This window comes from Narcine bancroftii, chromosome 4 (assembly GCF_036971445.1).
Source record: "Narcine bancroftii isolate sNarBan1 chromosome 4, sNarBan1.hap1, whole genome shotgun sequence".
In the NCBI taxonomy this organism is placed as follows: Eukaryota; Metazoa; Chordata; class Chondrichthyes; order Torpediniformes; family Narcinidae; genus Narcine; species Narcine bancroftii.
The window spans coordinates 215849623-215864162 of record NC_091472.1 but is presented as its reverse complement, the minus strand read 5'-3'; the positions used below and the strand labels follow the sequence as shown (position 1 = coordinate 215864162).

At 45.5% G+C, this 14540-nt stretch overlaps 1 protein-coding gene across 1 annotated transcript in view; it reads right to left on the bottom strand.

Moving 5' to 3' along the window:
- Positions 1-9496, bottom strand: part of col6a1 (collagen, type VI, alpha 1) — a 103481-nt gene extending 93985 nt beyond the window's left edge. Inside the window, exons 1-3 of the mRNA XM_069933939.1 lie at positions 9262-9496; positions 8729-8858; positions 338-541 (exon numbers count right to left, since the gene is read on the bottom strand). Of these exons, the coding sequence (XP_069790040.1) occupies positions 338-541; positions 8729-8858; positions 9262-9349 (422 nt within the window). The 5' untranslated portion in view covers positions 9350-9496. The remainder of the gene's footprint in view (positions 1-337; positions 542-8728; positions 8859-9261) is intronic.
- Positions 9497-14540: the final 5044 nt, after the last annotated feature.

Sequence of the window (14540 nt, the reverse complement as noted above, 5' to 3'; positions counted from 1 at the left end):
CTCATCATTTCTGTACATTGAGTACAATTTTTTTTGCACTACCAATAAGTGGTAATTCTGCCTGGCCCTCAGGAAAGGGAATCTCATGATGGGATGTGCTACCATGCAGGCACTGTGATAAATCTGAAATCTATTGTTACGTGTCAATAAAAGGAACCTTGTTACTTACTACATGTGCCTCCAGCTGCAGTATGAAAGCCACACTGTGCAGCCCTGATGCAGCCTGCCAGCCCCTTTCACATGGCGGCTTTGTGCTGTCGTTGGCCCTCATGCAGAACTTGCACAGCTGCCCGCTGCATGCTCCCACCTGACGGTTCAACCACTAATGCCCTCTTACCCCAGCAGAAGTTCTTCAGCTCCATCCCGTATGGCGCAGTCTGTGTAGGTGCCTTTCCCAATGTAGGCCATTCTGTTGACATCCTGGATCATGCTCGACTTCCCGGCCTGATCCATGAAGCTGAGAGAGTGGATCTTTCGCACTTCGTCGCTGTAGTGGAGCGCGCCAGCATTCCATTCCAATGTCTGGTCGCATCGGTAGTACCTGAAACAGATAAACCCCCTTGCATTATACACGCTGGCTTTGACAGACATCCTTCCCTTCACCCATTGACCTTCCCCTCTCAGAAGGCCTTTGAGTTTCTGTAAAGCCTGGGACAGAGAGATAGGTTCCATCCAACTGCTGGCTCACCACCGTCAGCCTTACTCTCACACACAACGTCGGCCTTGTGTTTTCTGTGTCTCTGGGTTAACTGGGACTTACACTGAAGACTGAGCTGCCTTGGTACAGTGGCTCACCTGGGTTTAAGCTTCTGTTTATTGGCCTATGCACAAGTTAGCGCAGCAGCACACACAACACTATTACAGCACCTGCGATTGGGGTTCGAAGCCGGCGCTGTCTTCAAGGAGTTTGTGCATTCTCCCTGCACGGGCTGCCTCTGGTCCTCCTGTTTCCTCCCACCTTTCAAACGGTACAGGGGTTGCAGGTCAATTGGGGTGTTTGGGCAGCATGGGCTGTTATTGTGCTGTGTGTCTAAATTAAAATTAAATAACTGTATGTAAATATATACAGTACAACTCCGATTATTCGAAATTGGATTCTCCGAAATCTCAGTTACCCGAAATTTTTAAGAAATTTTGGATCAACGAGGATATCTGAAATCCTCATTTATCCAGAGCTAAACTGACCGGGGTCTTCAAGCTCCTGGCGCCAGCAACCGCAGGAACCTCAGGCACTCGGGCAGGAGTCGGTGATTAGCGGTGGCCAGCATTTTCTTTAATTTTAATGCTTAAAAACCCTTCCCTTGTTGTTTGCTGTTGAATAAGCAAGTGATTTGCTGTGGCTATTGGGCAGTTTTTTTTTTAAATGACCAAAAAAAAACGTTTATCCGAAATAGGCCCAGTACTGACCACTTCAGATAATCAGGGTTGTATTGTAGATCTGCATAATAAATGATGGGACATTTGAGATATTAACAATTTCAGGCGATATCTTGTGAAGAGGCCATATATTTATCTTAGTTTCTGGCATCTCTGTGAATATTTATCCGTTTTAAACATTTTTTTATTGTTCCTTTTTCTTGCGTGGTAATCCACACTTATTTGCTTCATGTGATCTGTATAGGTTCAGCAAGCAAGAATGCCAGTGTATCTTCACAATGCACTTATGTGTATGACAATAAACTCTCATCATCATCTTTCACTGAGTCAATCCAAATCATTCCAGTACTGGGGAGGCAATGGGGTAAGAGCATCAAGGACCTTAAACCATTCGTGTTCCAGAAAACTTCACAGTGAGAAAATCCAAATCATAAAAGCGCCTCTTTTTAGCAAAGTTATTTCTGCTGCCAAGCTCGCTCTCTCCATTCCACCCCCCCCCCCCACACAGGTTTCTCCCCCTTGAAAAGCATGTACCACTCTACTGCATGTAATAAGAATGCCTAATACTTCTCACTTTGTTGTGTGCTACATGTTAAAACCAGAGAACTATAGAATATTATGGCAGAGAAGCAGGCCTTTCAGCCCTTCTGGCCTGTGCCAAACTTTTATTCTGACTCGTCCCACTGACCTGCACCTAGTCCATACCCCTCCATACCTCTCCCATCCGTGTGCCCCTTTGAATTCTTCTTAAATTGTAAAATTGAGCCCACATTCACCACCTCAGCTGGCAGCTCGTTCCACACTTCCACCTCTCTCTGTGTGAAGAAGCTCCCCCAAATGTTTCCCCTAAACTTTTCCCCCCTTCACCCTTAACCCATATTGTCTATTTACACTCAGTAGAAAAAGCCTACCTGCATTTATTCTGTCTACATCCCTCATCATTTTAAATACCTCTATCAAATCTCCTCTCATTCTTCTACTCGCCAGAGAATAAAGTCCTAACCTGTTTAACCTTACCTTCTAACTCAGTTCCTGAAGTTCGGGCAACATCCAGTAAATCTCTGCACTCTTCTCTATCTTATTGTTATCTTTCCTGTAGTTCAGTGGCTCCCAACCTTTTTCTTTCCACTCACATCCCACTTTAAGTATTCCCCATGCCATGTGTTCTGTGATTAATGAGGGATTGCTTAAGGTGGTCTGTGAGTAGGAAGGGAAGGTTGAGAATCACTGATCTCGACCCAATTATTACTGAAATATTTTGCTTGTGTAAAATTGTCATTGGCCCATTTCCTTTGGAGTTATGAAACTGCACATAACGAATCAATTTGGAATGATTAAAATAGTGGTTTTCAAACTTTTTCTTTCCACCCACATCCCACCTTAAGCAATCCCTTATTGATCACAGATCACTTACGGCATAGGGAATACTTAAAGTGGGATGTGAGTGGAAAGAAAAAGGTTGGGAACCACCGCTGTAGTTAGATGACAAAAACTGCACAAAATACTCCATATTTGCCCTCACCAATGTTTTATACGACTTTACCATTATATCCCAACTCCTGTACTCAATACTTAGATTTATGAAGACCAAGATGCCAAAAGCTCTCTTTACAATCCTATCCACTTGTGATACCACTTTCAGTGAACTATGTATCTGTAATCCCAGATCCCTTTGTTCTATCACACTCCTCTGTGCCCTACCACTTACCATGCACATCCTTTCTTGGTTCATCCTTCCAAAATGCAGCACCTCACACTTGTCTGCATTACATTCCATCTGCTGTTTTTCAGCCCATTTATCCAACTGGCCCCAATCCCTCTGCAAGCTTTGAAAACTTTCTTCACAAAGTCTCCAATCTTTGTGTCATTTGCAAACCTGCTGGTCCAATTTACCACGTTATCATCCAGATCACTAGACAGATGACAAACAATGGCCCCAGCACCGATCCCTGAGGCACACCACTAATCACAGGCCTCCAGTCTGAGAAGCAACCACAACCACTTCTTCTGCATAGCCATGTCAAATCCAGTTCACTACTTTACCATGAATATTGAGTGTCTGAACCTATCTGACTATCCTCCCACTTGGGACCTTGTCAAAGGCTTTACTAAAGTCCAGGAAGACAACATCCACAGCCTTTCCTTCACCACCATTACCGGTAACCTCCTCGAAACACTCCACTAGATTTGTTACGCGCCAAGCCATGGCGACTATCCTTAATCAGCCCATGACTATCAAATACCGTTATATCCTATCTCTCAGATCTCCTTCCAATAATTTACCCACTACTGACTCCAGGCTCTCCAGCCTATAATTCCCTGGTTCAATTTTGGAGCCCTTTTTAAACAACAGAACAACATTAGCTACCCTCCAATCCTCCGGCACCTCACCCGTGGCCAAGGACATTTTGAATATATCCGCCAGGGTCCCAGCCATTTCTACACTAGTCTCCCTCAAGGCCCAAGGCAATATCATATCCGGCCTGGGGGATTTATCTACCTTTATTCACTGTAAGGCAGCAAGCACCTCCTGCTCCTTAATCTCCATCTGTTCCATGTCCCTTCCATTTGTTTCCCATCCTTCTTTATGAGCTTACTGCCTTAGACTTGATTCACCAGTCACTTCATCAATAGCCAATCTGGATCCTAATTCCTATTGCCTGTCTTGGCTCAACATACCCCTTGTATCCCCCATCTTGATTCAATCCCTCTTTATTCCTTGTGTATCCCTCTCTTGGTTCAGTGCCTCTTTATTCCCTATTCAATCCCCATCTTGGTTCTTTATTTTAAAAAATTAATTTAAACTTACAGCACGGTAACAGGACCTTTTGGCCAATGAGCCTTTGCGGCCCAATTGACCTGCAGTCCCTGGTGCATTTTTGAACGGGGCGGGGAGGGGGGGGGAAGGAAACTGGATCACCTGTTGAAAAACCAGGCAGACACTGGGAGAATGTGAAAACTCCTAACAGACAGCACGGGATTCCAACCCAGGCCACTGGCGCTGTAATCGAGTTGCTCTAACCACAATGCCCAACCGTGCCGCCCACCGTTCAATGCCTCTTTACCCTCTGTGTTTATAATTGGCCCTCAGCTTTTACACCTTTTCTAGTGAATAACCTGGACTTCCAACATCTTTGCTTTCGGAATGCTCCTTAATAGGCCGGCTCCAATCTTGAATCATGTCACCTCATGATGGGCTCCCCAGAGGAGATTGAAGCTTGGCATCACAGGCTTCTTCTCAGGACTGACTTCAGAGTCGTGACTGTGCACTCTCGGCTCAAATCCACCCTCCACAGAGAGCACATCCACAGGACCAGCATTCCAAGCCTGGAAAGCAATGGGATAAAGCCTCCTCCATTGACTTTCCCAAGCATTTATCCATGAAGCCAAAAGAAACACCCTTGAATTTCTTGTATCAGTTCCAAAAGTCCCATACCACATCCCGCAGAGACATCAGAATGTAAATTGCATTCCAAATGGCTCAAAAGGCAAGTCCGCTCTTGCAGTTCACTGGTTGGCAGATGAAGTCCAATAGAAAATCACACCATGATGGACACTGTTGCTAATATTGGATCGGTTAATTTAACCTGTTATGCTTGGTCTAGCTTTGCTAAGATATTGCAATTAAGCATAATGCTGCTCGCAGATCGACTCCATCAGTGGCACAGCGGTTCGAGTCCTGCCTCACGACCTCTCCTTTCTCGGTGTCACGATCACCTGGCGGCCGCTGTACAGCTCGACAGGCAGGAGGTCACTGAAAATGGCCGCTCCTACATAGCAACACCTTCTCGTCAGTGTTTCTCCCTTCCCCCATGAGATCCCGGGTTCAATTCTGGCCTCAGCTGCTGCCTTGTGTGGAGTTTGCACATTCTCCCTTTGGCTGCACAAGTTTCCTTTGGGTGCTGCAGTTTTCTCCCACATCTGGGGGTGCAGTAGAACCTATGAGGGATGAATTAGGTTGCATTGTGGGGAGAGTAGATTCAATCGGTGGGGGGGGGGGGGGGGGGGGGGGGTTGGATTGGGTTGTCCAATAAGCGAGCATAGATTGGATGGACTGAAATGACCTCCTATGTCACAAGGTAACATGAAGCAAAATTGCAAGACCATTGCAATATGACCAAGTAATTAGTTTATTGTCATATACATAAGTACAACATACAGATGAACCAACATTCTTATTTGTTGCAACAACCACATGGGTACATAAGATATCTAATGACAATTTATTTCATGGCTTGGCTTTGTGAACGAAGATCCAGGAAGGATTGGCGACACGGGCATGTCCTTTGAGCCTGCGCAATGGATTTTCTAGGTGGAGTGCAGTGTGTGCAGGGTACTGGCCCCACCCTTTACACCTGGGCCACGGCCTAGCATGCTGGAACGGTGACATCCAGGCCCTCGGGTCATAGGTGTTATGTCGCAGAGTCCTTCTTCAGATGGACAGCCTGATGAGGCTCTTCTGCCGGGTTTGAAATCAGAGTTGCCCTTCCCTTAGGCTGGCCGCCAACCAAGGCTAACGAGCCTAGCCTACCCGTCCAGTTAACCGCCAGGCACTCGGTCGCGCCATGGCGTAGCAAATTCAGTGAAAACGGGTGGGGGAGGAACACCGTCGAGAAGGTGTTGCTATGTAGGAGCGGCCATTTTCAGTGACCTCCTGCCTGGCGAGCTGGACAGCGGCCGCGCGGCGATCATGACACCGAGAAAGGAGAGGCGATGTGGACAATAAATTACCACATTGCCAAGACAGAAAAAGAGGTAATAAATATAAATGGATAGATAAATATTCACAGTTGCAGCAAGAAAAAAAGTAATATTTTATTAATGCAAACAGATCTTTTCTTGAGGCTGGAGTAGTTTATGGTTAGGGTTAGGGTTAGGAACTGACGAGGGAACAAACCATTCTAGACTGGGTACTGAGTAATGGAGAAGGGTTAATTAACAATCTTGTGAGGAACCCCTTGGGCAAGAGTGACCACAATATGGTGGAATTTTTCATTAGAATGGAATGTGACAAAGTTGATTCAGATACAAAGGTTCTGAATTTGAAGAGGGGTAACATTGATGGTATGAGATGTGAATTGGCTAAAATAGATTGGCAAATAATACTTAAAGGACTAATGGTAGAAATGCAATGGCAATCATTTAAGGATAGCTTGGAGCAGGTACAACAGATGTACATCCCAGTTTGTAAAAAGAATAAATCAAGGAGAGTAGCGTGTCCTTCGCTAACAAGGGAAATCAGAGAGAGATTCAAATCCAAAGAAGCAGCATATAAATTAGCCAAAAAATAATATTCCTGATAATTGGGAGAAATTCTGCAGAGGAGGACAAAAAGATTAATTAAGAAAGGTGAAAGAGATTATGAGAGGAAGCTGGCAGGGAACATAAAAAAATGACTCTAAGAGCTTTTATAGCTATGTTAAGAGAAAGAGGTTGGTTAAGACAAATGTGGGTCCTGTGTGGACAGAAACGGGTTAGTTAATCATGGGGAACCAGGGTATGGCAGACTGTCTGAATGACTACTTTAGTTCTGTCTTCACCAAGGGGGACATAACTAATCTTCAGAAAATTGTTGAGGATCGGGGACCTAATGTGGGAGAGGGTATAAAGGAAAGAATTGTATGTCGAGAGGTTGTATTAGTTAAATTGTAGGGATTAAAGGTGGATAAATCCCCAGGGCCGGATGGTCAGCATCCAAGAGTGCTGAAGGAAGTAGTCCAGGAAATAGTGGATGCATTAGTGATAATTTTTCAAACCTCCTTAGATACTGGATTAGTTCCTGAGGATTGGAGGGTGGCCAACATCACCCCATTCTTTAAGAAGGGAGGGAGAGAGAAATCAGGAAACTACAGACCAGTTAGTCTGACATTGGTCGTAGGGAAGGTACTAGAATCAGTTATTAAAGATGCAATTGCAGTACATTTGGAGAGTAGTGGTATCATCAGATGGGTCAGCATGGTTTTGTGAAGGGAAAATCATGTCTGACAAATCTGAGAGAGATTTTGAGGATATAACCAGTAAAGTGGATGGGGGGGGGGGGGGGTGGTGGGGGAGGGGGGGAATCAGTGGATGTTGTAAATCTGGACTTTAGTCAGGCATTTGGTAAGGTTCTGCACAGAAGACTAGCGTACAAACTTGAAAAGCATGGTATAGGAGGTATGGTATTAAGGTGGATAGAGAATTGGTTGATGGACAGGAAGCAAAGAGTAGGAATAAATGGGTTCTTTTCAAAATGGCAGTCAGTGACTAGTGGGGGCTGCAGGGCTCAGTGCTGGGACCACAGTTATTCACAATATATATCAACGACTTAGATGTGGAACAAGATAGCAATATCTCAAAATTTGCAAAAGACACAAAGTTGGGTAGTGGGGTTAGCTGTGTAAAGGATGCTAGGAGGGTGCAGAGTGATTTGGACAAGTTAGGCGAGTGGGCCAGAACATGGCAGAAGCAGTATAATGTGGATAAATGCGAGGTTATTTTGAGATAAGAAAAGGAAAGAGGACTATTATCTGAATGGAATCTGTTTAGGAAAAGGGGAGATGCAGCGAGACTTGGGTGTTGCTGTGCATCAGTCATTAAAAGTGGGCCTGCAGGTGCAGCAGGCAGTGAGGAGGGCAAATGGTATGTTGGCATTCATAGCGAGAGGATTTGAGTGCAGGGGTAGGGAGATCCTGCTGCACCTGTACAGGGCCTTGGTGAGACCACATCTGGAGTACTGCATGCAGTTTTGGTCTCCTTATCTGAGGAAGGACGTCCTCACCATGGAGGGAGTGCAGAGAAGGTTCACTAGGCTGATACCAGGGATGGAAGGACTTGCATATGAAGAAAAGATGGATAGACTAGGCTTGTATTCTCTGAAATTTAGAAGACTGAGGGGGAATCTTACAGAAACATTTAAAATTCTTAAGGGTTTAGACCGACAAGATGCAGGAAGGTTGTTTCCAATGCTGGGAAAAATCAGAACCAGGGGTCACAGTTTAAGAATAAGGGGGAAGTATTTTAGGACTGAGATGAGGAAAAATTTCTTCTCTCAGAGGAAGGTGGATCTGTGGAATTCTTTGCCACAGGAAGTAGTTGAGGTCGGTTCCTTGTCAATATTTAAGAGTAGGTTAGATTTGGCCCCTGTGGCTAAGGGGATCAAGGGGTATGGGGAGAAGGCAGGAACCGGGTACTGACCAGCCATGATCATTTGGCTTGAAGGCCAAATGGCCTTATCCTGCACCTATTTTCTCTTTCTATGTTTCTGACCAGAACTTCAGTGCCATCTACTGGCACAGGAGAAACACAAATGAGCCAAACCCTCTGTTTCCCAGCTGCAGACAGAAAGAATGCATGAGAACCCAGTGGTTACCAGTTCTGCAATTTGTCCACAAAATTTGTAGTGAACTTCTTCACCAGGTCCACGAGGGCTCCATAGGGTTGGACTCTTAAAGCGACGCTCTCGGATGTGTCCAGCACAAAGAACAGATCGACGGGGCAATCTGTGGAAACCACACAAAAAATAATCAGAGAGCCTGAAGTTCAACCCCTGTCAGGACTAGGTAGAAAACCATCGCCCCCACCCCCCCCCCCCACCCTTTCCCAACTTAGAGTCACAGTGAAATTGCTTTGCACACATTTCTGGCGATACAAGCAACTAACACCTCCTTCTCTTCATTTGACAGTAAATCAAGACTGTTTAACACAGGAACATGGAGAGACGTGGAAAAGTAAAAGGCATAAGGTTTCAATAACTGTCTTCACTTTTAGCGAGACACTTTGAACCCTGATTCCCCTTACAAGTTGAATGCTGAATGTTGACAGATAAACTGAATTAATCTTAAACAACAGAGCAGTCCATGATTACAGAATTTCACAAGTGGTAGAGATTTCCCATGTACCTACCTGAGTGATATACAAAGTTCGGTTGTGCCAGGAAAGTGTTCCATGTGCAGCAGAGCTCGAACAAGATGAATAAAACCTTAAGAGCCATGATGTCCACTTTGGCAGTGGAGCGCCGTGTGCTGAGCACACGGAATGTGAGGGAGAACCCTGACGGAGGAACAGGCAGGGACGGGGAGGCAGAGGAGCAGAAGCCTTCGTCTCTGCTTCAAGCAGAGACCAAGTATGAAGTAGGCTGGCCTTAATCAGCCAGCCAGGAATCAGAATAAGCTAAAACTATGTGGTCTTCATACAGCTGGGCTGAGATTTGTCCAGCTGCCAACACCCCTGCTCTCAAACAATTAATCATGAATTAAGCCTGCCAGGTAACAAGGCTATGTTTTGTACACATATTTTGAATATCCATAAATTAATGGAATTAATTTTAAAATTTTTAATTAATCTTCAGCAATTCAGTGTTGAGAACCCCCTCACAAGGTCCCCCACCTCCCTTTGCATGGACCCACCCATCATCGTTGGCAGTTTTGAGTCTAAGTGTGCGCATCTGAATGGAAAGCTTAAGGGGTTGGTCCTCAGTGGCCTGGAGTTGGACACCCCTAGATCAGCGAATGCAAAAAAAGGGGTGGTGGGAGTAACTGGCCAGAACAAATCCATGCAGGAATGGGAGAAATGGCTCACACCTATAATTCGTGGCATGATTAGCAGGGATCTTCAAAAATTCAGGATCAGAATTTATTGCCTCAAGCACAGGTCACACAATTTGTTGTTTTGGGGCAGCGCGATTGTGCATTACCGCTGCGAAAACTGTGATAAACTACAGTTTTGTAAATGCACTATTTTTTTTAAATGAATATATTAGTGCAAAGAAAGAGAAACAAAATGAGGTGGTGTCTGTGGTTCATGGTCCCTTCAAGAAATCTGATGGTGGAGGGGAGGAAGCTATTTTTTTGTGTGCCCCTGGGTGCTCGCCTTCAAGTTCCTAGACCTCCTTCCTGATGGTAGCAGAGTGAAAGAGGGCATAGCCTGGGTGGTGGGGTCCCTTGAGGATATGAAGTGAAGTGAGTGAGTGAAGACCGGTGCCGCGGTGGCACTGGCCAAGTTAATAACTCTCTGTAACATGCTCCTGCCCTATGCATTGGCACCTCCATACCAGACAGTGATGCAACCACTCCACAGGGCTCCTGTAGAAATTTGCAAGAGTCCTTGGTGACATACCGAATCTCTGCAAACTCCTCATGAAGTATAGCTGCTGGCGAGCCTTCTTCGTGATTGCATCAACATGAAGACCCCGGGACAGATTTTCAAAGATGTTGACACCCAGGAATTTGAAGTTCTTTACCCTTTCCTCTGGTGACTGGTTTATGTTCTCCTGACTTCTCCCACAATCAGTTTCTTAGTTTTGCTAATATTGAGTGCAAGGCTCTGTTGTGGCACCATTCCACTCGCCAACCTATCAATGCACGCTTCCTCATTGCTGCCTGTGATTCTGACAGCAACCACGATGTCATCGACAAATTTGCAGATGGCATTGGACCTGAGCTTGGCCACACAGTCATGGGTGTAAAGAGAGTAGAATGGTGGGCTAAGCACACATCCTTGAGGTGGATCTCTGATGATCGTCATTAAGGAGACACTGTTACCAATCTGAACGATTGCACACTTCATTAAAACAGATTTGGATGGACGTATCTGGATGAAAATGGAAACAATGAGGGAAGCCCGACAGCTGTGGCAGGGCCTAAATGCCATAACCTGCTATAAAACCAAATCTGGTGAAGTAGCAGATGGCAAAGCTTCACTCCCAGAGGAGCTCCATGCCTTCTTTGCACGATTTGATGACGTAAAAGCATTGAACCATCCCTCCACAGCCCAACTGATGGTCCCATCCTGTCCATCTCTGATGATGAGGCGCGTGCTGCCTTCAGGAGAGTGAATCCGAGGAAAGCATCTGGCCTGGACGGAGGACCTGGCTGAGTATTAATAATCTGTGCTGGCCAACATACTGGTCTATTCACTGATATCTTCAAAATCTCACTCCATTAGGGGGTGTGGAAACCAATTGTTTCAAACAGGCATCAATCATACCATGGAACACCTGGACGGAAAAGATAGATACATCAGGATGCTCTTTATCGACTACATTTCAGTATTTAACACCATCATCCCCTCAAAACTGATCAGCAAACTCCAAGACCTGGAACTCAACACCCCACTATGAAATTGGATCCTGGATTTCCTCACCTCCAGACCCCAATCAGTGAAGATTGGTAAGACATCTCCAAAATCTCCATCAGTATCAGAGCACCACATGGCTGTTCTTAGCCCTCTGCTTTACTCACTTTACACCTATGACTGTGGCTCGGTATGACAATAACACCATCTACAAATTTGCGGACGATACCACGGTAGTGGGTTGTATAAAGGAAGGGATGAGACAGCATACAGGATAGAGATTGAAAACTTGGCTGAATGGTGCTCCAACAACAATCTCACACTCAATGTCACCAAACTAAGGAGCTGATTGTTGACTTCAGGAAAGGAAAGCCAGAGATCTACAATCCAATGATCATTGGGGGATCAGAGGTGGAGAGGGTGAGCAAATTTAAGTTCTTGGGAGTCACTATCTTGGAGGATCTTTCCTGGGCCCAACACACCAATGTCATCATGAAGAAAGCACGTCAGCACCTCTACTTCCTCAGGAGTTTGTGGAGGTTGGGTATGACACCAGAAACCCTGGCAAATCTCAACAGAGGGGTGGTGGAAAGTGAGCTGATTGACTGCATCACGGTCTGATATGGGGTCACCAATACCATTGAGCATCTTTCTTTTTCTTTGGCTTGGCTTCGCGGACGAAGATTTATGGAGGGGGTAAATGTCCACGTCAGCTGCAGGCTCGTTTGTGGCTGACAAGTCCGATGCGGGACAGGCAGACAGTGGGCACAGCCCAGGACATCACAAAGAAAATCCTCCCCACTATTGAGTACATCTACAGGGAATGCTGTCGTCGGAGAGCAGCAGCACTAATCATCAAGGACCCACAGCATCCAGCACATGCTCTGTTCTCACTGCTGCCATAAAGCAAGAGGTAGAGGTGCCACAAGACTCACACCACCAGATTCAGGAACAGCTGCTACCCCTCCACCATCAGACTCCTCAACAACAAACTCAATCAGAATCTCATTTAAGGAGCTTTCTTGTGCACTTCATTTAATTTTTGTTCTCTCTGTATTGCAGTCAGTTTGTTTACACTTGTTATCTGTTTACATTTCTTTACTTGCTTATGTGGGGATGTTGTGCAGTTTTTTTCTTCCTTTCACAGTAAGTGATAAATCTGCCTCGCCAGCAGATAAAAGTATCTCAGGATTGTATGTGATGTCATTTACGTACTCTGACAATAAATTGGAAATCTGAATCCAGAGTCACCATTGCCTTCTGATGAGGAGGTCAAGGATCCAGTTGCAGCAGGAGATGCAGAGTCCCGGGTTTTGAAGTTTGCTGACCTGTACTGAGGCTGTGGTGGTGTTGAAAGCTGAGCTGATATTGATGAAAAGCACCATGGTGTACGTGTTGCTGTGGGCCAGGTGATCCAGGATTGATTGGAGGCATCTGCTCTGGAGCAGCACCATGCTATTTGATGTGAGGGGAGGGGAGCGAGCACTGTATTGTTCCCAGCCTTGATTAGAAACAGGCCTTTCAGCCCATCTAGTCAGTGCCGAACTATTATTCTGCTGTCCAATTGACCTGCTCCCGAACCCAGACCACCTCCCTGCATTCCCTTCCCATTCCCCTACCTGTCCAAATTCTTTATGAAGGTTAAAATCAATCCCGCACTTCCTCTGAAGCTCGTTGCACACCTCCAACCACTCTCTGTTCCCCCTCATGTTCCCTTTAAACATTCCACTTTTCACCCTTCATTCATGTCCTCCAGTTCTTGCCTCACGCAACCTCAGTGGAAAAACATTTACACTATCTACATCCCTTACAATTTTGAATACCTGTATTAAATCTCACCTCATTCTTCAATGCTCCAGTGAATAAAGTCCAAACCTCTTTAACCTGTAATTCTGTTCCTCAAGTCCTGGAAACATCCTTCTCTGCACTCTTTCTATCTTTTTGATATCTTTCCTGTAGGGAGGTGCACAAAACAGTGCACGAATTTGGCCTCACCCATGTCGGTGGTGAAGAATGCAATGTTGGCCTTCGTAGCATATAAGAGCAGAGGTGTGACGTGATGTGAAGCACTGGTGAATACAGAGTATTGTTCTTTGGCTCCCTTATTTAAGAAAGGATGTGCTGGCATTGAAGAGAAGATTCACAAGTATGGTTCCTGGAATGAAGGGATTAGCAGATGAGGAACATTTGACCGCTCTTGGACTGTTGTCCTTGGAGATCAGGAGAAAGAAGGAGGACCTTAGGGAAGCATTTGGAATGTAAAAGGCCTGGGCAGAGTAGATGTATCCTGTGGTGGGGAGGAAGCATCTAGGACAAGGTGGGGGGGGGGGGGGGGGAAACTTCAGTACTGAAGGGCACCCATTTAAAACAGAAATGTGCAGGAATTTCTGGAATTTGCTCCCATGGGAGGCTGTGGAGACTAGGCCATTGGTGTGTATTTCAGGCAGAGATTGATAGGTTTCCAAATAGTCAGGGTATCAAAGGTTATGTGGAGAAGATGGGGTGGGGGAGTGGTGCTAAGTGGGAGAATAGTGGAATGGTGGAGTGAACCCGATGGGCCTAATGGCCCTACTTCTGCTCCTACACCATATGGCCTTATACAACCTCACCAATAACCTCCCAGCTCCTATGCTCAATACTTTGATTTCTCAAGGCCAATATGCCAAATGTTCTATTTACAACCCAATCAACTTGTGACCGCACTATTGTCTTGTAATATTACATTTAGAACATAAATGAATTTCTTTAACTTTGTCTACCGTAAGGAAAACAGAGAGTCGCCACTTTGTTCAGAGCCCCTCACAGAAATGAGGCCCCAGCGAGGGACGAACTCATTACCCCTGCTTTACAAGACCAGAGCTCTAAACACTGAGCCATCAGAACCTCTGTATTCCCAGACCCCTCTGTTCTACCGCACTCCTCAGTGTCCTACCATTTATCATGCATGTCCTTTTCTTGGATTGTCCTTCCAAAATGCAGCACCTCACACTTGTCTGCATTAAATTCTTCTTCACTGTCCACAACTCCTCCAATCTTAGTGTCATCTGCAAACTTGCTGATCCAATTTCCCACATTATCATCCCGATCATTGATATAGAGACAAAGAACAA